Consider the following 26,044-nt stretch of genomic DNA (forward strand, 5'->3'; position numbering starts at 1 on the left):
GGTTCGTCTTTCCACCAAAGCTGCCCTGCCCTGCAGCAGCAGGAAGTGCCAGGAATTAGTGCCCTATGGAAACATCCCCATGCCATGACAGGCTGGAGCTGGTATAAACCATGGCAACACCAGGGACTGAGCCCCAGTGGGTCGCAAGTGGTCATCTTGATGCTGGACCCCTCACCAGCGGCCTTCCCTGCCGACGTCACCTCCCCCACCCTACCAGAGTCTCCCAGGACCACCTCCTACGTAAACCACTTGAGCTTCCGTCTGTCTCATCTGCTTCTGGGGGACTCACACTAGAAAAACAAAATTAATTATTTTTTGCTATATGGAGTGGTGTGATTTGAAATCCTTCCATGGATAATGACTGCTTGCTTATGTCTTTAAAAACATTTTTTTTTTATTTTCTTGAGACAGAGTTTTGCTGTTTCCCAGGCTGGTCTCAAACTCCTAGGCTCAAGCGATCCTCCCATCTCAGCATCCTGAGGAGCTGGGACTACAGGTACCCGCCATCACAGCTGACTCCAGCATCTTTGTTTTCCGAATATTGAGTCCAGACATGGAGTTAGACCACAGCAGGCATGCGGATTACACCCTCTAGCAAGAAGGACACCATTGACAGACATGTAGACTTAGGCTGTACCAGGCCTGTATACCAGGGGGTGCATTGTGAGTAGGTAGGTGTGTGTGTGGGTGTGAGACTGTGTGTGTGAGAGGGAGAAAATGTGGCAGTGTGTGTGTGCATGTGTGAGAGCATGTATAGGTGTGTGTAGGGGTGTGTGTGTGTGTGCATATGTGTGTGCATGTGTGAGATTGTGTGTAGATGTGTGCCCAGTCCTCGCAGCAACCTTGCTGGTGAGTGCTCCTGTGGTCCTTGTTTTACGAACAAAGAAACAGAGGTTGAGCACTTTCCGGAAGGCTGGTGACCCACGAGCCCCATGTCACACTTCTCAGTCTGCCTGGGGCCCTCGCTCTCAGCCTGGACACTCGGCCCCTAGTGAACAAGTCATGTCAGAGAGAACCCGTCTGGTGCCCCGTCTCCGGGATACATGTGTCCCTTTGTACATATATTTAAAAATTCATTTTGAAAGAACGCAAAAGCTCCACTGCCCTCCTTCGCATCTGTGATTTCTTGATTTTCTTTTTTTTTTTTTTTTTTTTTGAGACGGAGTCTCGCTCTGTCGCCCAGACTGGAGTGCAGTGGCGCGATCTCGGCTCACTGCAAGCTCCGCCTCCCGGGTTCACGCCATTCTCCTGCCTCAGCCTCCAGAGTAGCTGGGACTACAGGCGCCCGCCACCACGCCCGGCTAATTTCTTTTTGTATTTTTAGTAGAGACGGGGTTTCACCGTGTTAGCCAGGATGGTCTCGATCTCCTGACCTCGTGATCCGCCCGCCTCAGCCTCCCAAAGTGCTGGGATTACAGGCTTGAGCCACCGCGCCTGGCCGATTTCTTGATTTTCAAACACTGAAAGGCTCATTTTGCTCCTGGAGAGATTCTGCTGGGCGCCTCTGCCATGCTTGGGTTGGGAGTGAAAGTTTTCCTGACTTATTCGGGACACTGTCCTCAAATATTTGAGATGTTGGGTGTCTGTGAAGGCCCCATGGTTATGAGCCATGGGAAGAGGCTTCATGTGACTCAGTGACCGGAGAGTTTGTGGGTGGAATTGGGGGGTGCTGAGCTTGGAAGGGGAAGTCGCATGGGGCCGGGGCTCTTGGGAGCAGAAACGAATGATGGGGCCCACGTCTGCCAGGACAGAGCCCCCCACCTCGAGGGCTACATTCCCAGGGCTACAGGTCCATGGTCCACCCATCACAAGGTGGCCAGGACATTGGATGGATAAGGCAGATGAATGGACCAACAGCTCAGGCAGGGATGCAGGGAAACCCACAGTTACCCATGCTAGGCCCTCCAAGTGGGCAGGAACGTACTTCCCAGCTTCTCATGTGCCTACCTCCTGCCAGCATCATCCCTGCACCCACGCTCAGCACTCTGCAGTCCAATCTCTGTCTTTCCCAAGGAGACTCTCCCCACTGCTTAGATGTATCAAAAATCCTTTTCCACCAGGTAAATATTTTTACTATTTATTTATTTTTTCCTCTTTTTACAAATAGAGATGAGGTAACGCTATGTTTCCCAGGCTGGTCTTGAACATTGGCCTCAAGTGTCCTTTCTCCTCGGCCTCCCAAAATGTTTACAGATGTGAGCCACTGCACCCAGCCAATTTCATATATATGTATTTTTTTTTTAACTTTTTAAGTTTATAGCAAATAACCAACCAATCTTGAATTTGTACACACATCCTAACCTTTCTGGAATCTGCATGGTAGCACTGGGTGGGGGAGATGGCTTACTGCTCACCCATCTTTGTGGGGTGAGGTCTGCCCTGTCCTCCACATGTGGCCTGTGGACACCCAAGCTGGCTCCATCTCGGCTCGCCTGGGCCCTGCTGGCCTGGCTCACTTCAGGACCACCCTGTAGTCTAAGCCAAGAATCACGTCCAGGTGGGAGAGGAGGAGGTGAGGATGCTGGTCTGGGCGGGAGGCAGGCAGTGGTTACTTGGTGCGGCCCTGGGGAGAGGCGGTCACTTTGTAGGCTCAACCCCCGAGAGGCCTGTCCAGCTTGGGTTTGTGGCTCCTGGGGCGTGTTTATCACTGCGGTGCAGTGGTCTCTCCTCCCTCGCTGCGGTCGGCCTCCTCATGTCCCAGCAGCCCCAGTGTCTGTACAGACCATGGCCCCTGAACAAACCATGGGAAGGCCAGGGTGGGGCCGAGGATCTCGGAGACCGGGGCTTGCTCTGCCTTGCTCTGGGGGTGATGATGGAGGCACCAGTGCCCCTCTCTCCAGCGCTGCCACTGAACCCAGGCTGCTAAAGTGGGGCCACTCGGAGGATCCCTCTGAGACCCCTGGGACAGGAGCCCTGCAGTGGCCCCACTGCTGCAGCTCTGACACTGTGTCCCCACTCCTGTCCTCCCCAGTGGCTTTCCAAACGCTCCTGCCCAGGGCCCTGCCTGTCCTAAGCTAAACCTGAGACCTGAGGGTGGCTCTACAGGAGGCCCCTCCAGGACATCACGTGGCCCCGCAGGCCTGTTTGACGTCATGCCTCTCGTGGTTTGACGCTTGCTAGGTCCAACGTCTCCCCAGCTTCCCTTGTGGCTCCCCCTCCCAGCAGGCCTCCCAGGGAGCCGGTGCAAGTCCCTCCATCCCCACAGAGAGGCCTGCCCAGAGCTGGGGGAGAAGCTCTTTATTTGGAGTCAGGCGGGTGGGAGCAGGGAAGGGTCATGGCTGGAGGGTAGGTCCAGGCAGTCCGGGCTCCGTGTCTGGCAGCAGGGTGGACTCTGGGTGCAGACTAGGGGCTGCTGTGCTAGGAAGAGCAGAGGTTAGGGAGGCCATAGGGTAGGGCAGAGGCCAGGCCCAGAGCTCCCTCCCCAGGATCTGCAGCCCCCACATCAGCCACTGCTGGGCAGCCTTGGGGCTCCAGAGTGACCTCAGCTCCTCCAATGACCGGGCAGGCCTCTGAGCATCCTCAGTGAGTGGACTGGGGGAAGACGACCGAGTGGGGACAGATGCAGGGGGCGATGGGCCGAGCTGACACCTGAGGGAGCCCAAGGGAGGCCTCGCTGTGGAAGGGCCGAGGAGGACGCTCACTCGGGCTGGCAGGCGCGGGAATAGGTGAAACAAAGGACTTCCCAAATGTCCCAGGAATTGTGGGTGGGCAGACTCTGAGAGGTGCCAACCTCGTGCCTGACCCCGGGGGGTCTCCCTGTTTGTGTGGGATGGCAGGAGCCAGAACAGATGGACCTTTGAACCCTGGGAACCCAGGACTCTGGGCTTGTCCAGTGTCCTCCCAAAGGCTCACTCACGCTAGTGTTAGGGAGTGCAGCTTCCTGCAGAGACCAAGAAAAACCCAAGGATGAGAAGACGCCCTGGACCAGGGCCCAGACCCCATCACAGCCCAGCGCTCAGAACCTCCAACGACGAGGACCTTAAGCAGGGCCCGGACCCCATCACAGCCCAGAGCTCAGAACCTCCAAGGATGAGGACCCTAAGCAGGGCCCGGACCCCATCACAGCCCAGAGCTCAGACCCTCCAAGGATGAGGACCCTAAGCAGGGCCCGGACCCCATCACAGCCCAGAGTTCAGACTCTTCAATGACAAGAACCCTAAGCGGGGCCCGGGAGTCCCTGTGAGGAGACTCAGGGCACACGGGGAATGCGGGGTACATGGGAGGACACAGGGGTCATGGGACACTGGAGGTCACAGAGAGACACAGGGGGAAACACGGGGGACTGGGCACAGCTGTCCTCTCACCCGTCTGTAGGGGTATGAAAATGTCCTCCTCCGAGAGTCCCTTGTGCTGCACGAATTTCTTAAATTCTTCCAGGGCCTCCATGTTGATGTCAGGACTCCTACCTGCAGGTGAGATGGCTACAGGTGAGCCGAGGTGGGGACAGCGACATGGCCCTGCAGGGAGCAGATGCCGAAAGAAGACAGCCACGGCCCAGCACCAGGACAGGGGGAGAAGCCCGAGAGTGGACCAGAGTTCAGGGGTGGGGCTGGGAACAGAGGAGACGGCCACCACCCAGCACCGGACAAGGGGGAGGGGAGGCCCGAGACTGGACGGGAGTTCCGGAGTGGGACTGGGGGACAGAGAAGACGGCCACTGCCCAGCACCAGGACAGGGGGAGAGGCCCAAGAGTGAACCAGAGCTCTGGGGTGGGGCTGGGGACAGAGCAGATGGCCACCACCCAGGTGAGAGATCCCCAGGAAGGGGGACAGTGGCGGGGACTCTCCAAGCCACTCAGCAACCCCAGGGGACCTCGGCAGCTCCCAAAGCCACGCTGCAGGGTCACAGCCCTCACCTGGAGGGACCTTGTGTCCCAGAGGCACTGGCCACCTTCCCACCCTGGAGGCTCCCTGCGCCATGAAGAGCCCTGTTAGGATGCTACCTCCCCATTCAGGTGACCCTCCTACACTGGAGACCCCAGAAGCAGTCCTTGGCAGGTTCATGTCACCGAGGCCGTGTCTGTCCCTGCCTGGCCCACCCCATTCCCACTTCAGGTACTTGGACCGCCTGCCCAGCGGTGCGCGGCACATGAAGGCCGGCACAGGGGGCTTCCTCTTCCCCCCGTGCCAGGGCGTGGTGATGCTGGTTCCACTGGCTTCTGGAGGCAGAGACCGTGGGGCAGGACACGCAGGCCCCAGCGGGCCCCTCACCCATGAGCTTTCCCATGTGGAACAGGCCCCCACGGTGCTGCTCTTTGCAGTAAAAGACGAAGTGGTCCCTCCCGGGCAGCTCCTGCACATATATGAGCTTCCTGCCTCCATCTGTAGATGACAGAGAAGATGGGTCATTCACAGAGAGAGCACTCAGGACCACACGAAGAAACACTCAGGAATGTCTCAGTGGTCACCCAGGTGCCCTGGACACACCTGGTGTCTGACGTCAGGGCCACTAGCCTCCGGGGAAGGACGGGCCAGCCCCTCCTTGGAGGTGGGCAAGGCTGGGACCCTGGCAAAAGGGCAGCCCGGGCACTCTCTGCCTGTGGTGGGGCTGGTGCAGCTGGGGTTGATGGTGGGGGAGGGTGGGGGTGGGGTGGGGGAGGAGCTCACAGGCACTGAATTTGCCGGGCTCCTCCGTTTTCCACATCAGGATTTTCTTCTGGACGCACCGATCCTCCCTCCTGGAAAACAGGAGACACGTGGGCAGCGGCTCCCAGGACACACCTGGGCCATCCTCAGCTCACCTGGTGCATGGCCTTGACCTGGCGCCTGAAAATTCCACTGCTCCCCCGCTCCCCACCGAGCTTTAGCATGCCCGGGATGTTTCCCTCCAAGGCAGGGGGTGATTCTTACCAATACCCAAAACCAGGATGGGGCAATGGGCACCAGGTGGGTCTGGGGAGGGGAGATAGTGGCCTGAGGGGCCCCGCAGTGGGCAACACTCACATGAAGGTGAACGTGGCTTCCAAGTCCCCACCGCCCAGGGCTGTCACCTTCACTGGGGACACCTTCCTGGGCTTCCTGTCCTCCGGAAAGTCCTTATCGACCACCATGGCCTTCACATACATCCTCCCCTCCTCCTCCTCCTCCTCCTCCTCCTCCTCCTCCTCCTCCTCCTCCTCCTCCTCCATCTTCTTTTTCTGACACAGTCTTGCTCTGTCACCCAGGCTGGAGTGCAGTAGCACAATCTCGACTCATTGCAACCTCCACCTCCCAGGTTCAAGCGAGTCTCCTGTCTCTGTCCCCCAAGTAGCTGGGATTACAGGTGCACACCACCATACCCTGCTACAGGCTACCCTTTCAAGACTCATTCTATAGCTAGCAGATAGACAGATGCATAGATCAATGGGACAGACAATAAAGAATCCTCAAACAGACCTGCACACATATACTCAATTAAGTTTTTACAAAGATGCAAAAGCAATTCAATGAAAGATAGCTTTTGTAGCAAATGGGCTGGAGCAACTGGACATCCACAGACAAAACCACCAAACAAAAAGAAGAACCACAACCTACGTCTCACACCCTGTATGAAAATTAACTCAAAATGGATCATAGACTTAAACATAAAACTTAAAACTATAAAAGCTTTAGAAAACAATAAGAAAACTTTTGGGATATGGAGCTGGGTCAGGAGGTTTTAGATTTGTCACCAAAAATATGATCCATAAAAGGAAAAATTAATAAAATAGACTTCATCAAAATAAAAACCTTTTGCTCTGTAAGAGACCCTGTTAAGAGAATAAAAAGAGGAGCTAAAGACTGAAAGAAAATATTGACAAACTACGTGTTCAACAAGGAATTAGTTTCTATACTTTATAAAGAATTTTTCAAAACTCAACAGTTTCAAAAATAGAATGTAGACAAAAGATGTGAAGGGACACTTGACTAGAGAGATGTAGATGGCAAATAAACACATGAAAAGATGCTCAATGCCATTAGTCATCAGTGAAACGCAAATAAAAGCCATGATATATCAGTACATACCTATCAAGGTGGCTGAGATAAGATCATAGTGCTCACACTGAAGCTGGTGAGGATGCATGGAAACTGGAAAGCTTCTGAAAAATGGCTTGACAGGTTAAAACAAAACAAAACAAAAACAAGCTAACCCTGCAACAAGCATAGAACCCAGCAATAGAACCCCTGGGACTTTGTCCCAGAGAAATGAAAACTGATGTCAATGCAAAAACCTGTACATGTGTCATAGCCCAAATCTATAAACACAGACGTCCTCCAACAGGTGAATGGTTAAACAGACTGTGGTACATACATACCACGGAGCACTACTCAGAAGTAAAAAGGGATAAACTACTGATAAATGCAACAATGGGATGACTCTCCAGAGAATGATGCCGCTGCATGGGGAAAAAAAAGCCAACAATCCCACAATTTTATGATTGCAATAGATGACATTCTTGAAATGAGCAGATTGCAGTAGTGGATAACAGGTCTGTCATTGCTGGGGTTGGGGCTGGAGCAAGCCAGGTGAAGATACACATGATAGCGCTGTGTGGCTTTTTACAACTGCCTGGGAATCTACAGTGTCTCAAGATTAAATGTTTATTTTAAAAACCACAATGAGCATAAACGCTTTAAAAAAAAAAAAAGAAAAATTTAGAGCCAAAGACTCAGCAACTCCACTCAGAAGCATCATTTCAACAGATACACTCCCACATATGAATCAGTAGATGGGTTCAATCTTTACTTACAAATCTTGGAAATGCCTCCAATATCCATCAAAATAACAATGATAAAAGTTCATTTTTATGTTTGATTTTTGCAGACTTTCTAGATACCTCTCATTCTTTGGGCACAAGGAATACATCAGTGAATAAAACAAATGTCTTGCACTCGTGTGGCTCATATTCTAGGTGCAGGGGACATAAAATGAACAAAATAAATAAGTGAATTGTGGTGCCAGCTATCAATATCTTGCCTCCAGCACCAAATGCACCCTTCATGGCCGATTCCGAGGTGATGGAGCTGGAGCCAGCAGGCGCTTCTCTTGTGCACCTGGCGCGATGCTAAGCTTTGTTAGTAGAGGCGTAGGGGAAAGTGCCTCCCAGGCTGGGTCCAGGATGCCTGGTTCTAGGATGCTTCCATTTCTCTCTTTTTCTTTCTCTTACTATACAGATGGCAGTGGCACAAGTCAGGAACATCTGGCGGCACTCACCACATTGAATTCAGGGGACCCCCCAGATGGCTTCCTATGGAGATTCAGTGGCATCCGCACATGTGGGTTCCCAGTGACTTTTGTAGGCTTCCCAGCCCCAGCCCACCTGCCTTGGGAGAGAAGAGAGGCTTCCTGCTTGCCAGACGCAGACTGCATTTCCCTGCCTGCTGGCCTCTGCTCTCACCATAGGCCAGCTGTGGCCGGGCAACCCAGCAAACTTCTCTAGCATCCCTTGGGAGAACCACACCTTTTCCCATGAGATCTGAACCCAGGCTTGTGGAAAGGATCCCTGCCCCCATTTATGTCTTCCTTAACTGCCCTCCTGCAATCCTGAGCCATTTTTTGTGGTTCTCTTTAAACCTCTATAGCTGATTGTTCATTGTGCAAGCAATCCCTGTTCAATTTATTGTCTCTGGATCCTATGGGTCACTGGTTCATAGAATTATATATTATTTTAAATGGAAATCAGTGTTATGGAAAAAGCAAAGTGGAAAGTTGGACAGGGAGTGCTGGGACAAGGGGTTATTGGTCCTTTAAATGAAATGATGAGGAACAGCCTCGCCAAGGTGGCATTCAAACATCGAATTTAAGACCTGAAGGAAGCAAGTTACGAGCTCGTCAGCTGGAAGAGGAGTCCAGGTGGCAGGAGCATCCAGTGCCAGCCTGGAGGTGGGAGAGCACTGGCGGTTTCCAGGAACACATGGCAGAGTGGCCACAGCAAATGATCCAGGGAGACTGGCCATATGTGAACCTGGGGAGAGGGCGGAACTGCTGTGAAGGGCATGAGGACCACGACGAGGACTTCAGCTTGTACTCTGAGTGAAGGACCCTGGGGAGCTCCGACAAAGGCAAAGCTGCAACTTCCGTATTTAAGGGGTCTCTCCAGTTGCTGCACTGAGCACAGATTTGGGGGTCGAATATAGAAGCAGAGAAAGCAGTTAGAAAAGGCGCGGCAATAACCCAGGATATTTGGGGGCCCAATACAGAAGCAAAGAAAGCAGTCAGAAAGACGCGGCAATAACCCAGGAGGGCGCGTTGATTTCTACCTGGGCATCCAGGAGAACAGGGGATGGACCTAACTGTCCCACCACAAACAGAGGGAAACTGGCCCCCAGGTGCGAAACGCTTGTGTTCAGACACCGAACTCAGACAGCGCAGGCTGTGATCCCTGAGAGTGGGAGCTAACGAGCTCAGCTGGATCATGGCAGCTTTATGCCTGTAGGGAATTTCAAGCCACCACAGAGAGAGGAACCCAACAGAGCAAGGAGTCAGACGGCGTGGGCAGGATGCAGGTTGGACTCTGGGCATCGCAGACGACTAGAATGTGGGAGACAAGGAAGCAGACAGGAGAGCACTGTGCAGAGGAAGAGCTCCCGAAACGTGCAGAGGGGTCCTCAAGACTGTAGCTAAATACTGGTCTATGCAGGCAGAGGGTGGAACTCCACAGGGCCAGAGAAAATGATGTTTGGGTAAAGAAGGATTCCAAGGAAGTGAAGAAAATCAACACCCCACAAACACAGGTACAAAAACGAGTTGAGATGCCAAGACAAGAACAGTCTTCAACAAATGGCTCTGGGACAACTGGATGTCTACATGCAAAAGAATGAGGTGAGACCTCACGCCACACACAAGCTTTCACCAAAAATGGATCAAAGACCTAAACGTAAGAGCTAAAACTGTACAACTCTAAGAGAAGATATGTAAATCTCTGTGACTTTGGCTTTGACAATGAATTCTTCTCAATACACCCAAATAGCATGCAACCAAAGGAATAGACAAGTTGGACTTCATCAAAATTAAAAACTTTTGTACATCGATGGACACTATCAAGGGAATGAAAAGACAAGATACAGAGCGTGAGAAAATACTTGCAAATCACATATCTGATAAGAGTCTAATATCAACAATATATAAAGTACACTTATAACTCAACATAAAAACACAAATTGCCCAATTTTAAAAAGGGAAATTACTTGAATAGACTTTCTTCAGAGAAGATATAAAAATGACCAATAAGCATATGAAAATATCCTCAATGTTATTAGTCATTAGGGAAATGCAAATCAAAATTACAGTTAAATACTACTTCATATTCATTAGGATGGCTAGAATCACAAAACCAGATAATAACAAGGGTTGGCAAGGATGTGGAGCAATTAGAACCCTCATGCACCACTGGTGGGAATGTAAAATGGCACAGCTGCTCAGAAAAACATAGTTTGGCAGCTTATCCAACAGTTACACATAGAATTATTCAATACCATATGACCCAGCAATTCCACTCCCAGGTATACACCCAGGACAAATGAAAACATATGTTCCCACGAAAATATTTATGCACAAATGTCCCTAGCAACATTACAAAACCCAAGAAGTGTAAACAATGCAAATGTCTACCAATGGATGAAAGGATAAAAAAGGTGGTATTATCCACACAATGAAATATGATTCTGTCATAAAAAGAAATAAAATACCGACACATGCTACCACGTGAGCAAACTTTGAAACATTACGCTAAGGGAAAGAAACCAGTCACAACAAACACATATATATGATTCCATTTCTATGAAATGTCCAGAACAGGCAGGTCCACAGAGACAGGAAGTAGATGAGAGGTTCCAGGGTGGGGAGGGAAGAATGGGGGTGAGAGCTGATGGGCATGGGGACCTTTGTAAGATGATGGAGATCTCCTGGAATTAGATAGTGGTGATGGTTTCACAGCCTTGTGAATTTATTGAAACCCATTGAATTGGGCACTTTTAAAGAGTGAGCATGATAGCATGTAAAATAGATACCAAATAAAAATTCTAAAAATCACCTCCCCAGAGAAGCCTCTCTGGGCTACGCAATGGGAAGATGCAGCCCCTCCTCTCTTTGTCACTCCGCTGAGCTGTGTTCCATTTAGGACACATCACTTCCCAGAAACACCCTGTTCATTTACTTGCAATCCTACTGACCGTCAATTTCCCCCATGTGGTACACTGAATAATGGTCTCCTAATGATGTCCACACCCTCATCCCTGGCCCTGTGGATGTGTGTATGGTAAAAGGGACTTTGCAGATATAATTCAGTGAGAGACCTGAGATGAGCAATTACCCTGGATTATCTGGGTGGACCCACTGTTATCACAGGGGCCTTTATAGGAGAGAGGCTGGAGAGCGAGGAAGGGAGAGAGAGGAGGGCGGGGAGAGAGAATCTTTACCAACAGAAGCAGAAGAGGCTGTGCTGCTGACTTTGAAGGTGGAGGAGGGGCCACGAGCCAAGGCATGTGGAGGCCTCTGGAAGCTGGAAAAGGCAGGGACAGATTCCCCTCCAAGAGCCTCCAGAAGGAGCCAGCCCTGCCAACCTTCATTTTAGCCCCATGAAACATACTGAAAAGAAGAGCTGGAATGAAGCATCTGAGGCTTTCTCAGCAAACCCTGCATGCTCGGTTGCAGTTGTGGGTTTTTTGACCAACAAATGAAAGCATTCTAAGATGCCATGCACCTTCGGCTGAAGGGGGTGTGACTATTCCCAGCCCCAGCCCCACAACCAGAGGATGCGTTTCCTCATGGCTTTCTCCTGCAGCTCAAGGAGGGAAAGCGTTTGGAATTATTTGACTTCTCCCCTACACTCAATGGAACTTTGGAATTATTCTTCCCACCCTTGCCAACCACAGGGCTTTCTCATGTCTATGGGCATGTGTGCAGGTTGCTTGGGTATGCAAAGATGCAGGGAGGGCATCTCGTTGATGGAAAATGGGATTCTCATGGGCATGGCATGAAGTGACACCACAATTCCCTACATTGTTTGCTGTGGTTGCTCATTGGGATGTGGCACCGACTAGAACCAAGGCTTTGGGAAGCCAACAGGCTACTGGGCTTGGCCACAAACATGGTAATGACGACTGCAAGGAGAATGGGGCGGGGGCTGCCCTGACTGCTCTGGGGCTTTCAGAAAGGAAATGCCAAGGTCTAAGCTTGAGTAACAGGCAAGACACTGCAGATGTTCCATCCTGGCCTTGAATATTTCATTCTTGCAGCCACAGAGCGGCAATGACTGAAAATCCGACTCCACATTTAGTAGTGTGGGTTGCACGGTGAGCTGGGTTCTAAAGTCGCCAAGTGTTTATGTGAAAGTCGGGTCACTGCTTAAGGAGTGGGGCCGTGACACGCAGAACTAGGACATTCATGTGACCTCAGATGGAAGTGAGAATCGTGATCCCCTCCCCAATCCCCCTGAACCCACCTGGGCAGAATCATCACCTCCTCCTTTGTGTAAGGAGACGAGACCTCGCTTTCTCAGACATCTTCCCCCGAGACAGTTGTGTGGGGATATATTCTAGGGGCTTTACACGAAGAGAACCGTGCTCCAATGTGGACCCAAGCTGAGCGTACCAGTGCATATGTACTGAGCACGGCAGAGCTCTTGGCATGGATTGGCTCCGCCCAAGCCCCTGCACCAGGAGACAGGAGATCACCAAGCTCTCATGGCATCCAGCAGCAGGAGATGCATCCCTGGGGTGGCCCCAGCACCCTAAATGCTTACCTGAGAGTAATGCCAGGTGGAGCTCAGCCCCAGTGAAGTCAGCAGCAGACCCTTGGGTGGCTTTGGGTGAGTTCTTGGGTACCCAAAGTCAGCAAACTTCTCTGCCATCCCAGGACCACAGACATACCCTCTCCAGGGAGGCCTCAGTGCCTTCCAGGTTATTCCTACCCCAGTGCTCAGCCTCAGCCCTGGGGTAGAACTGGTAGAAATAACATTTCTGTTATTTCTGTGGTTTTAGAGTCTTCTTTACCCGTTGGTAGCCCCTCTCCTGTTACCAGTTGGGAATTCTTCGCAGTAATTTGCCTTTCAAATGACTGTGCGACCTGTCTCCAACACCCTCTCTGTGTCAACCATGGCCTTTACTTTCTGAATTTGGACACGCTGATATCTGGGGCTGCAGGCTAATTTGCTGTGTGTCCCAGCCAGCATCCAGCCGCCCCTTCTTAGAGCTTTTGCTAAAAAGGGCTTACACCTGTGACTCCTTCCTTCGCCCCTTTGAGAAGTCAGTGTTTCTCCTGCAATGCAGAAGTGTCTTTCTCAGGCTGGGTGCAGTGGCTCACATCCGTAACCCCAGCGCTTTGGGAGGCATAGGTGGGTGGATCAATTGAGGTCAGGAGTTTAAGATCAGCCGGGGCAATATGGTGAAACCCTGTCTTTACTAAAAGTACAAAAATTAGCCGGGCGTGGAGGCACATGCCTGTAATCCCAGCTACTCGGGAGGCTGAGGCAGGAGAATCGCTTGAACCCGGGAAGCAGAAGAGGTTGCAGTAAGCCAAGATCGTGCTACTGCGCTCCAGCCTGCATGACAGAGCAAGACTCCAAAAAAAAAAAAAAAAAAAAAAAAAAAAAGTGTCATTCTTAAGGACCTGAGAGCCATTCCTTAGAAATGTGACCTTCAGGAAAAATGGGCCTCCATCTCCCAGACTCTGTTGGGGCACAGAGTCCTCCTTCCGTAACTGCCACACAGCGGGCCCCACTGCACTGACCCTGCCCAGCCCTCTGTAACTCTTCACTGGAGCCCTCACTCCCTCCCGCACCCCCTCCCACTCTCCCTTCACAACACCCCTTCACCCCTGCACAAAGTAACACGGAACCACTCTGTCCCCGGCTCTCAGAAGTTGCTGAATAAAACCTGTCCTCACTGCTTTAACTAGTGTCCAGCTTGGCTCGCTGGTGACGATGTATCCAAAATGCCATATTTCACACATGGACTTGAGCGGGAGAGCAGCTCTCACGATGGCTTCCAGGACTGGCTGAGCTGGCGTTGTGGCCTCATTCACGGGGGCTGGGACGCCAGGATGGCCCCATATAATATGAAGAAAGGACTCTGTGCTGCAGGCTGGTGGGGGAAGACACAGCCATAGAAATGACTGGGAGGGAGGCTTGTTATACTCAGACCCCTAGAAACACGAGGGGCGGGGCCTCCCGGAAGCACCAGGGCCTGTCTGGAGGAACTGGGAGCAGGAGGAGAGTGTGGGCGGAGCCTGCACTGCGGTTCCCACGTTTCCCACGGGAAGGAACGGAGGAAGCAGAGTAAACAGGCTCAGGGCGGGCTGGTTTCAATAATGTCCCGGGCCCTGGGGTGTAGGGGCTGGCTGTCCCTAGCTGTCTGGTACCTGCCCTGGGGAGGGTGTGGGATCTGAACAGGTTGGTTTGCATATGGAAGGCACACTTACAGACAAGTCATCTGCTATTTCTAGAAATTAGCCAACTCCAGAAGAAGCACTTCCTCCAGGGTTAGCAAGGCCCCAGATATCAGCGTGTCCAAATTCAGAAAGTAAAGGCCATGGTTGATACAGAGAGGGTGTTGGAGACAGGTCGCGCAGTCATTTGAAAGGCAAATTACTGCAAAGAATTCCCAACTGGTAACAGGAGAGGGGCTACCAACAGGTAAAGAGGACTCTAAAACCACAGAAATAACAGAAATGTTATTTCTACCAGTTCTACCCCAGGGCTGAGGCAGAGCACTGGGGTAGGAATAACCTGGAAGGTGCTGAGGCCTCCCTGGAGAGGGTATGTCTGTGGTCCTGGGATGGCAGAGAAGTTTGCTGACTTTGGGTACCCAAGAACTCACCCAAAGCCACCCAAGGGTCTGCTGCTGACTTCACTGGGGCTGAGCGCCACCTGGCATCCTGCTTGCCAGCCAAGCCCCTCAGGATAGAGAATGAAGAAGTCTCCTGAATCTAAAGGGAAGCCCCTTCCTCCCTCGACCCCTGTGCCCTCTGTTAACAAGGCCTAACAGTGCACCAGCTACGAAGGAGAAACATCGACAGGGTCCAGCTCCAGTCACACGCAGGATAATTAAGAGGAAATTTGAAACTGAGGAGCAATAAACCCATAGCTGGCATAGAACCCAAATGGCCAAGGATTCAGAATGTGGGGGTGCACACTCACCCATCGCACCTGCTTCCCCCATTGTCAATTTCTTCTCTTTATTATTTCCTTTCTTCTACTTTCTTTAGGCATAATGTGATCATTTCTTCTTAAGGTGGGGGCTTGGGCCATTGACTTAAGCATTTATTTTTCCTACTAGAACCATTTAAAGCTATAAACTTGCCATCCCTGCAGCCTTAGGTCATGTAAGATTAGAGTGTTAGGTTACCAAGAGGGAAAGCTCTGCTATCAGGAAGCACAGTGAGTGCCCCAGGAAACCTGCTGTGATGGTTCCACCAGGCCATGCTGGGATCCTAATGCCCACAGATGAGCAGGTAAAGAACGGAGTTACTGTATATCAGTGGGTGTTTTATACTGATTACATATATTGGTGGGTAGTTGACCCTGATTATGTACATTGGTGTGTAATTGACTCTGATTATGTATATTGATCAGTAGTTGACCCTGATTAGGAATATTGGTGGATACTTTACCCTGATTATATATTTTGGTGGGTAGTTGACCATGATTACATATATTGGTGGGTAATTGACCCTGATTATGTACATTGATGGGTAATTATTAACCCTGATTATGCATATTCATGGGGAATTATTGACCCTGATTATGTATATAGGTGTGTAGTTGACCCTGATTATGCATATTGGTGGGGAATTATTGACCCTGGTTGATTATGTATATTGGTGATTGTATATATTTATGGGTAGTTGACTCTGAGTATGTATATTGGTGGGTAATTATTGACCCTGATTGTATATATTGCTGGGTAATTATTGACCCTGATTATATATATTGGTGGGTAATTATTGACCTTGATTGTATATATTGCTGGGTAATTATTGACCCTGATTGTGTATATTGGTGGGTAGTTGACCCTGATTATTGTGAGCTGGTGAAGTGGCTCCTACTTAGGATGAGCAGAGAGGAGTGTGTCTAAAATTCAGGAGATTCAAGGAAGCACCCATGGGTACCTCCCTGCCCAGTGGTGACCATGACAAAGCCACTACAGTGACCAGAGCCTGACGAGAGCTCTGACTCAGGTCTCAGACACCTTGGAGATGAATGTGCAGCTTCCCCACTGGGCAAACAATCCAGATGGTGAAGGGAGCCCAGAAATGCAATGGCCGATGAAGCTTCAGTAATGGTCCCATGGGGCTGCGTATATCTGTGCAACTTGAGGGGTGGAGCACAGACAGTCATGTGAGACCCCAACCGTGTCCTCCCAGACGCATCCTCCTCGTGTGCACAGGCAGCTCTCGGCTGCATGCCCCATGACTCCTCGCTTGAAGGTTTTCTCTGGATGCTGAAGCATGCCCAGCCCACACCAGGCAGATTGCATTGCAGGCTGGTAATGTCCCTGTTGTGGCCCTCAACCCAGCACAGCCAGATTGGAGGGCAGAGCAATCTGAGTGTGCTCTACACAGGGCCGAGGAAGACCCCACCAGAGATCCTCCCTTCCTGTGTTCTCTTTACAGTGACTCTATACACATGATGGTACCTTTTCCCAGTCAAGATAAGCTGAGTAAAATTTTCCTGCATCGGTAGTAACAAGTGACTCTACCTGCAGAGTGGGAGACATCGGTGACTTAGGCCATTACTTAGCTCAAGCGTGCCCTCTCCTACTGGGATTGTGAAATGCATTTCTTTTGCTAAATGGTGAGTTCCACTTCCCATTGTGGCCAAGGAGCTCCCATTTGACCAAGCCTCCCTCAAGTAGCAATGATCAACTCTGGACAAAATGCGGAAACCACTCTCCCAGGGCAAACAGACACTGCAGGTCGGTCAGCACCTGGAAGAAGGTGACAGCACGGGATGAGTTTCCCATTCTCACTGCTTTTATCTGGAGGACAGGCCCTGTCTGTGCCACATGGAGCAGATCAAACTCTGGTAGACAGCCTGCAATTTTGCTGGCTTGAAGAACCAGAGGACAGAGTCCTAGGCAATGACAGCTGCTGGAAAGTGAAGAGAGAAATTCAAGGAAGAAGAGAGCCAAAGAGAGAGCCCCAAGTTCTATGCAGAAACCGTCCAAATCTCAGGCTAACCCCTAAAAAATGAACACACAGGTAAGATATGAAGCGGCCCAGCAAAGGCTAGAAGAACTGACTGAAATGTGAACTGAATTGCTGTGCACCACAGAGGAGGCAGAGCTTACAGCTGGAGGTCAGATAACTTCCTGCTTCAAAACAAAAACCACGCCAGGTGTGGTGGTTCACTTTGGGAAGCCCAGCACTTTGGGAGGCTGAGGCGGGCGGATCACCTGAGGTCAGGAGTTTGAGACCTGAAGGGGACCGGCTCCTCCACATCTGTGAGTGTTTCTCGTCAGTTGGGACGAGAGACTGAGAAAAGATATAAGACACAGAGACAAAGTATAGAGAAAGAACAGTGGGCTCAGGGGACCAGCACTCAGCATACAGAGGACCCGCACCGGCACTGGTCTCTGAGTTTCCTCAGTATTTATTGGTCACTATCTCTACTATCTCAGTGAGGGGGATGTGGCAGGACTACAGGGTAATGGTGGGGAGAGGGTCAGCAGGAAAACATGTGAGCAAAGATCTCTGTGTCATAAATAAGTTTAAGGAAAGGTGCTGTGCCTTGATGTGCAGGTAGGCCAGATTTATGTTTGACTATACACAAACCTCTCAGTGCATTAAAGAGCAGTATTGCCACCAGCACGTCTCACCTCCAGCCATAAGGAGGTTTTCTCCTATCTCAGTAAATAGAATGTACGACTGGGTTTTACACCCAGACATTCCATTCCCAGGGGCGAGCAGGAGACAGATGCTTTCCTCTTATCTCAACTGCAAAGAGGACTTCCTCTTTCACGAATCCTCCTCAGCACAGACCCTTTATAGGTGTCGGCTGGGGGACGGTCAGGTCTTTCCCTTCCCTCGAGGCCATATCTCAGGCTGTCCAGTGGGGAGAAACCTTGGACAATATCCAGGCTTTCTTGGGCAGAGGTCCCGGCAGCCTTCTGCAGTGCATTGTGTCCCTGGGTACTTGAGACAGGAGAATGGCATTGACTTTTACCAAGCATACTGCCTGCAAACACTTCTTTAACAAAGCACATCCTGCACAGCCTTAAATCCGTTAAACCTTGAGTCAACACAGCATGTGTTTCTGTGAGCACAGGGTTGGAGCTAGGGTTACAGATTCACAGCATCTCAAGGCAGAAGAATTTTTCTTAGTACAGCGCAAAATGGAGTTTCTTATGTCTTCTTCTTTATACATAGACACGGTAACAGTCTGATCTCTCTTTCTTTCCCCCATGGAGACCAGCCTGGCCAACATGGCAAAACCTCGTCTCTACTAAACATACAAAATTTAGCCAGGCCTGGTGGCGGGCACCTGTAATCCCACCTACTCGGGAGGCTGAGGCAGGAGAATTGCTTGAACCCGGGAGGTGGAGCTTGCAGTGAGCCGAGATTGTGCCAGTGCACTCCAGCCTGGGTGACAAGAGCGAAACTCCATCTAAAAAAAAAAAACAAAACAAAAACCAAAAACAAAACCCAGCGCTTTTCACAGGAATATAACAAAACCCAGAGTTTATACACCATTCAAACTCTTCAAGAAACAATCCAAAATTATTATACACACGAAGAAAGGAAAATATGACCATTTTTAAGAGAACTGGCTTTTAGCCAACCTGGAGGCAGCTGACTGGGACATGCCAAAGAAGTGACCACAATACTGAAGCATGTGGGGGAAATAAATGTGCTCAGAATGAACGAAAAGACAGGTGCTCTCAGCAGGGAAACAGCAACTGCAAACAGTAACCAAGTGGAAATTCCAAAATTAAAAATCACAACATATGGAATGAAAATTCACCAGGTACAGCTAAGAGAACAGCTAAGAGAAGAATTGAGACACCTCCATCACGTGCGACGGCTTCAGGCAAGCTCTGCAGTGCTGTGTCGTGGCGTCTCCAGCATATGTAGATGTGATGCGTGTCAGCAATGACATGAGGGAAAGCCCCTGTGCCGTCACAAGGTCTATGACATGAGGCAGAGCAGGGAGGACGCACCTGTGCCGTCACAAGGTCTTCACGTTTTAAGTAAAGGACACAATGCTTGCTTCAAGTCCACTGTGAATTAAGGATGTCATCGTCACCCCTAGAGCAGACACTTTTAAAATAATGCAGCGGGATAACGAAACAGCTGACACATGAATTGAGATGAAATTGGGAAGAACGGAGCCATTAGGGCTGATGGGACACCCTCTGACCTTCCGTAACATCTTCCAAGGGGCCCTCGGTCCTCTTTCTTCACCACTTTCTTCACAGCCCGCTTTCTTCCCCACCAGTCCTCCAGGAACACGTCCTCTCCCAACAGCCCCTCCGAACCAGACGCTTCACCTCCCTAAGAGGTGGATTCCAGTCCAGCGCCTTCCAAACTCCCTTTCTGGCTCTCGCGCAGTCATGCTCTGGTCCACATGAGAGTTCTTCTGGGGTGCACCCAGGTTGGGTGCCTGTCTTCTGTAACTGCTGCCCCATCATCCTCTCCTCTCTGCACAGTTGTCCAGACTGTCCCTGGGCCTGGGCTCTGACACTGGCCCTGCGGGAGAGGGGGGCTCTGGCTTCCCCGTGGCTGTCATGTGGGGCACGGGGCACTTTCTGAGCTACAGGTGCTCACACGAGCTCCTTGCACTCATCTGTGTGGCGTCTGAAGACTGGTGCAGAGACTTGCACACCTGAGATGGGCGTGCCGGTCGGCGTGGCCACGTCTGCCTGCTGCAGGTGACACCCGCTGCAGCCATGTCACCCCTGGAGCCCGGCAGACGGGAGATGGAGCTGGGCATAGGTGGCATCTGCTATGAGTGAGAACCTCAGACACCTCATAAGAACCAAGATTCATCTTGAGATGCAGAAAGTGGAACCCAAATGGAATTGGGTTTCTTTTATTTTTTATTTTATTTTTTGAGACAGGGTCTTGCTCTGCCACCCAGGCTGGAATGCAGTGACATGATCATAGCTCATTGCAGCCTCGACCTCCTGGGCTCAAGCAATTCTCCCACCTCAGCCTCCCTAGTAGCTGGGATTACAGGTGTGCACCACCAAGCCTGGCTAATTTTTTTTTTTTTTTGGTAGAGATGGGGTCTCACTATGTTGCCCAGGCTGGTCTCCAACCCCTGGCTTCAAGTGATTCTCTCACCTCTGCCTCCCAAAGTGCTGGGAACACAGGCATGAGCCACCATGCCTGGCCAGAACTGAGTTTTTTTAAAATGCAGTCTTGACCTATCGCTGAGGCCCTGTTTAGGGGCTGGCCCCTTCCTGAGCAGCTGATTGGTCCATACAGCCACCCTGCCCTATTCAGATGGCCCCACTCGGGGGCCAGTCCCCACCAGCCCTCATTGCCCCAAGGCCAGGTACCAGACAATCAGGGACAGCCGCTATGCCCTGGAGCAGAGAAATGACTCATGTTAGCTGGCCACAGGCAGCCGGGTCACCCGCTACCCTTTCTGCTCCCTCCCCTGAGCTCCGCAGGCTATTGTCCTGTCCCGGGAGCAAGCCACCCAGTGTGGTGCTGCCCGACAGCCGCCCTCTCCTGGGGAGAAGCAGGTCACTAAGAGTCTGCCTCTCCTCGCTCCCAGCCCACTGCGAGATTGCGCCATCGAAAGAAACTTTAAATTCTACAAACCGCCAGGGTCAGGAAAGGCGCCTGTGCAAGGTGGGACCTCCGGTGGCTGCCCCAAGCTGGGAACTTCCCGTCCCAAACCTACCCAGGCACAGAGAGGGACAGCGTGGAGCCAGGCCCTGGCGGCAATGCTGATGTGGTTCCCCGGAGGACAGGAATGGCTTCCCCGGTGAGCTCAAGCCTGAGCCACACCCTGCCTTGAGCTGCTGTCCCCTCTCCCCATGTCTAGCCTCACGGACTCAGCGTCAGTGCTGAGGGCCCTGGTGGCCCTGCCCAGTCCCCCTCTGGGATGGCAGCTGAGCTTGGTCTCAGGCCTTCTGGTCTTACTTGTGCAGGACCGAGGAGCAGAGCCCTGCCCCCACCCACCCCTAGAGCCTGAGCTCCGTGGGCGGCTGACCTGCAGGAAGCACCCCCGAACCTTCAGGCCCAGTCGCCAGCACACAGCCCCCTGCCAGGCCCTTCCAGGCCCCTCACACTGTTGGCCTGCGGCACCCACCATGGAGAACTGGGCCCAGGCTGGTTCCCTGTCCTTCCTCCCGCTTCCCACCCCCTCCCTGCACCCAAGAAGCACCCAGCCAGCATCCCCCACCCCGAGGAACCCCACAGACAGGCGGAGTCTGAAGCTCTTTATGGAGAACCAGGAGAGGGGACGCAGGGCAGGGGGAAGGTGGGGGGTGGTAGGAAGGGGTGCGGCTGGCCGGGTTCTGCAGGGGTGGGGAGATTTTCCGTGTTCCTGTGAATGATGGATGTGCTGGGTGGTACCGTCCTTGGGCTGCTGAGGAGCCAAGGTGCCCCCTGCCCTGGTAAGCGGGGGAGGGTGAATGAGGCCACGACAGGGAGGGTGGCGGGGGGATGTGACGTGGGAACGCATATGCTCTTGGGTACTGCAGTGTGGGGGCACATGTGAGCTCTCAGGTGCTATGGTGTGGGGGCACATGTGGGCTCTAGGGGGCTGCAGGGTGGAGGCATATGCTGGCTCTTGGGGGCTATCGTGTGGGGGGCACACACTGAGATGGGCTCTTGGGGGCTGTGGGGTGGGGACACATGCAGGTTCTCAGGAACTAGGGTGTGGGGGCAGATGCCAGGCTTTCAGGGACTACGGTGGGGGGGTCACATGCAGGCTCTCGGGGGCAATGGTGCGGGGGGCACACACCAAGCTCTCTGGCTGTAGGTAGGGGCTCCAGCCTCCAGATTGGAACAAATGGAGCAGGGACCCCCCTACACACAGGCTGCCCACAGAGCTCCCTGCCGAGTGAAGAGGCATTGGGGGCAACTGCAGGCCAAGGGGAGGGTGTGGGAAGGACAGCGATGCTGTCCGGGATTCTGGCTCTGCCCACACCTGGGCAGGTGACCTCGGGTGAGTCTCCGAACCTCTGGTCCCCTCGTGCAGCCAGCAAGGGGCCCATCTAACACAGCAAGCACAGGCACGCCTGCCACTTTGCTGAATCTTTGAGCAGGTAAGAGGAGTCACATCAGGTAAGAGGAGTCACAAGGACGGCTGAGGGTGAGTGGTGCTGAGGAGGAACCTGAATCTCCCACCTGCTCCCGCCCAGGGGGCTGCAGGGTAGACACCGTCTCCACCAGCAGCCAGCAAAGGCGGGCTCAGCGCTGTGGGCTTCTCAGCTTCCCAGGAGTCACTCCCAAGGCAGGAGCAGAGGCTGGTGCCTGAGTGCCGGCAGCTCAGGAGAAGATCTCCCACCTGCCTGGCCTAGGTGGGGCGTCTCCCACCCAGGTAGGAGTGCAGTGGGTGGGAGAGACCCCAGGGTCTCTTGAAGCGCCACTGGGCCCAAGGCTGGATTTTCTCAAATGTCCTCTAAAGCTGTTCACTCACCCTAATCACTCCCTGGAGAGCAGGCTTCTGCAGGAGAAGGAAGCACAGGCAAGTCAGGAGACCCCCAGGAATGCAGTCAGGACCGGGGCCCCTCATCAGCCACCAGTTCCACCACCCCAGGAAGGACAAAGCCAGAATTAGACGCAGCACAGTTACACGCCCATGCAACGCGGCTCTGCTGATGTCCCCACGCAGGGACACGGGGGGCTCTGCAGGGCTGTGCCTCCTACCGCTCTGCCTGGAGGATGAGGATACTCTCCGTGCTAAGTCTGCGGGCTCCCGCGGCCTTCTCAAAGTCCTCCAAGGCTTCCAGGTTGTTCTCGGGGTCTCTGCAGGTTGGTGCCAGGACAAGATGTGGGCGCCCGAGGCAGCATGGGCAGACGGCACCCCGTCACAGCCTGGAGGCCTGAGCTGGGCTGGGGAGGGGGACCTCGCCCACCATGGGGGTACTTGAACCCAGAGGCCCTCAGGCTGGCAAAGTGGGACCAGGGTGTCGTACGCAGCTGAGAAGGCTCCCGCGGCTGCAGAACTGGGAGAATGGGAAGGGTTCTCCGTCCATCCCCAGGCATCTCCCGGAGTGAGGATGGACGGCAGGACAGGCCCACCCTGGAGGAAGTGCCTCTCCCCTCGGGGTCACCAGGGCACTGCCTGTCCCATTCCTCTGTCATTTGCACAACCCTGGATCCAGGGAGAACTCAGGAGCCTTCACGGGCCTCGTCCTCAGACAGGGATGGCACTGACATGTCACTGTCTGTGGGAGCCACGGCATCCGGAATTCAACCCTGGGAGCTGGAACATTCTTTCCACACAGACTCCTGCTCGCATCCCGGTTCCTCTCCCCTGCTGGACACCCTGCAGGAATGCGCTCAAGGATGACGCTGCAGGGAGCTGCCCCGGGGGAGGGCCTGGCTTGCTGTGGGACACGTGTGACCTCTGAGCCCCTGTGCCAACAGCCGCGGCTCCTTCCTGCCTTCACTGCAGAGACCTAGGCCGTGGCATCCGAAATCCTGAACTCCAGGGGTGAGAATTGGGGCCTTTATAAGGAAAACTCATCCTAAGGAAACTGCAGTGGGTTCCTGGGTCCCAGTGGCTTCTCCCATGGGGAAGAGGGTGCAGGAGGCCGCGGGAGGAGGGAGGGCGGGTGGAGGCTTGGGTTGCAGGGTGTGGGTGCGGGACCCACCCACGAGCTTCACCCCTCGGATCGGCTTCCCGTGCAGCTCGCCCTCACAGTAAAAGATGTAGTGGTCCTTCACGTGTGACCTGATGATGTATGTCACGTGCTTGCCGCCGTCTGCAGGAGGACAGCAGCACAGTCCTGAATTAGCCACCAGGGCCTTCAGAGAGGATCCCGGGACAGCGTGTGGCACCCGGCCCAGCAAGCCCCACTGCTCCTGCACCCTCCCAGCCTCCCAGAGCTCTCCGACCCAGGGTCCCCACCAGGCCTGAGCCCCAGGCCATGGGACCCGCACTTCCCAGGAACCTGATGCACCCGAGAGGCGGCCACATCCCAAACCAGTGAGTCACCAGGGGTTCCTCTGGGTACGAGGTCTGCAGAGGTGGGAGTTGGGGTGCAGGACCCCACAACCAAATACGACCCTGCTCCTGGCTCCACCAGAGCCACAGTCAGAGCTACAGGGAAAGCCCTGAGGGACTGTCCCAGGACAAACCTGCCACACCTGGTGTTTGGGGTCAGGTGTTCACATTTCTAATGCAAATTGACCAGTGGGACAGGAGAGTGGGCTTTTAGTGGAGTCAGAAGGCAGCAAAAGACTGTGGCTCAGGCTGCGGGACTCACCGGCTGTGTATTTTCCCGGCTTGTCAGTTTTCTCCAGGATGACCTTCATCTCCCAGCACTGGCCACTTATCCTGGAAAACAGAAGCTCCCTGGCAAAGCGGCCCTGGCCTGTGCCTCCCCTGGCCCTGGAGCAACCGCGCTGCAATGCCCCTGCCTGAGCCGGAACACCCGCTGGAAGTGGGCGGGCAGCCAGTGCCTTCTTGGGGTGGGCTTTTGGCCTGGGAAGCCTTTTGCTGCCTTCTGACTCCACTAAAAGCCCACCCTCCTGTCCCACTGGTCAATTTACATTAGAAATGTGAACACCTGGCCCCAAACACCAGGTGTGGCAGGTTTGTTCTGGGACGGTCCCTCAGGGCTTTCCCTGTAGCTCTGACTGCGGGCCCTGCCTGCCGGCTCTGACTCTGGCTGGGGGTAAACACCTTTTCCCAAAGGGGCCTGCACGGCACCAGACATTCCCTAGTCGGAGGAGGTGGTGGGTGGTACCCAGCACCGCCTCTGATAGCCCACAGGGGCCTCTGCCGCCTCAGGCCCCCTTCAGCCAAGGCACCTCACTGGTACAGTTTGCCCTCAAGCATTTCAGGAGGGGCTAAGAGGGGCCTCCCAGCAGGTCTGCCCACATCCCCAGCACCAGAGCTCTCCTGGGTGGGGAAAGGGAAGGCCCTAGACCAGGTTGCAGGCTGCCTGGTGGCTGGCAGACACTCACAGCATGGTGGCCTTGGCTTCCAGGTTGCCCCCTTCCAGGGTCATGAGGGTCAAGGGTGTCACCGATTCCAGATTCATCTCAGGGAGCTCCCTGTCCACCATCATGGCCTTCAGATACCACGTCCCTGACACCTGAAGAAGGCTCCTCTCAGGCTCAGGCCAATCGCTCCAGAGCCTCCCCCTTCCCTGGCCTGCAGCCCCCAGACTCTACCGCACCCCAAGGGCTGGAGACAGGGAGCATTCCCCACTCTAACCCACCCAGAAAACACCCAGCATCCTTGCCAGGCCCACCTGAATGTGGCTCCAGCCCCCGCAAGTTGGCCAGGACCACAGAAACCCTCACCCCCAGGAGAGAAGTGAAGTCAGCCAGACCCCCACCCTCCCAGCCCTGCCCCTCTGTACCCCGGCCCCCGCAGACCAGACTCCTGCTGTCCCATCTCATCATCCTTCAGGGCAGGGCTTTAATGCTCAACCTGAAAATGAGGGTCTCCTTGGATGGGGGGGATGGGGTCTCCCTCCAGCAGTGTCAGCCTCGCCCTGTGGCCCCCTCCAGCCCACCCTCCCCATCCGGGCCTCACATCCTGAATCTCCTCATCTGAGGCAGGAGGTGGTGGGCCTGCAGGGCAACAATGAGGCTGAGGTTGACGGCCAGGAGCAGGGCCTTCATCTGTGGGGTCTAAGTCCACGGCCGCCTGACAGGTTGCTTGCTGGGGCTGGGAGAGGCTGTGCCACTCCTCCCACAGCCGCCCTATATACCACTGGACTCAGGGTCCCCTGGGGACCTGGCACAGGTGACTGACCAATCCCTTCCTGGATGTAAACCACGGCCGGTTCTGCAATGGAGTAGATAACGTGCCATTGTTGTTGGAGGCTGTTGAATAACAGCTTGCTAATCCCAGAGGATCATCCGGACAGGACCAGGTCCAGAGGAGCGGGTTTGCAGATTTCACCTGGAAGGAAACTGAAGGGAGTGAAGGGCGTGCAGGCCTCCT

The 26,044-nt window shown here is 53.4% G+C and overlaps 2 protein-coding genes across 2 annotated transcripts; both read right to left on the reverse strand.

Moving 5' to 3' along the window:
- Positions 1-2,894: 2,894 nt before the first annotated feature.
- On the reverse strand, positions 2,895-6,127 carry LOC105464108 (odorant binding protein 2B). The gene is given in 7 exon segments (XM_071077423.1): positions 2,895-3,352; positions 3,853-3,880; positions 4,305-4,421; positions 4,424-4,475; positions 5,213-5,321; positions 5,607-5,677; positions 5,943-6,127. Coding segments are annotated over 7 exon segments (642 nt in total). The 3' UTR covers positions 2,895-3,272.
- Positions 6,128-21,331: 15,204 nt separating this feature from the next.
- Positions 21,332-25,413, reverse strand: LOC105464079 (late lactation protein A-like). The gene is made up of 4 exons (XM_024787451.2): positions 25,054-25,413; positions 24,351-24,421; positions 23,736-23,846; positions 21,332-22,884 (listed from the first exon to the last, which is right to left on the reverse strand). Exons 1-4 carry the CDS (start codon positions 25,155-25,157, stop codon positions 22,538-22,540), a joined length of 633 nt encoding a protein of 210 aa, XP_024643219.2. The 5' UTR covers positions 25,158-25,413; the 3' UTR covers positions 21,332-22,537.
- Between the last annotated feature and the right edge of the window lie 631 nt (positions 25,414-26,044).

This window comes from Macaca nemestrina, chromosome 14 (genome assembly GCF_043159975.1).
Source record: "Macaca nemestrina isolate mMacNem1 chromosome 14, mMacNem.hap1, whole genome shotgun sequence".
Classification (NCBI taxonomy): Eukaryota; Metazoa; Chordata; class Mammalia; order Primates; family Cercopithecidae; genus Macaca; species Macaca nemestrina.

What these genes read in the sequence shown, in the direction of transcription:
- LOC105464079 (XM_024787451.2), bottom strand. Translation starts at nt 25,157, where the DNA reads ATGATGGTGGACAGGGAGCTCCCTGAGATGAATCTGGAATCGGTGACA. An exon ending in GAAGCCAAGGCCACCATGCT is followed by an intron (nt 24,422 to 25,053) that starts GTGAGTGTCTGC and finishes TCTGTTTTCCAG; the next exon opens with GATAAGTGGCCAGTGCTGGG. An exon ending in GCCGGGAAAATACACAGCCG is followed by an intron (nt 23,847 to 24,350) that starts GTGAGTCCCGCA and finishes GTCCTCCTGCAG; the next exon opens with ACGGCGGCAAGCACGTGACA.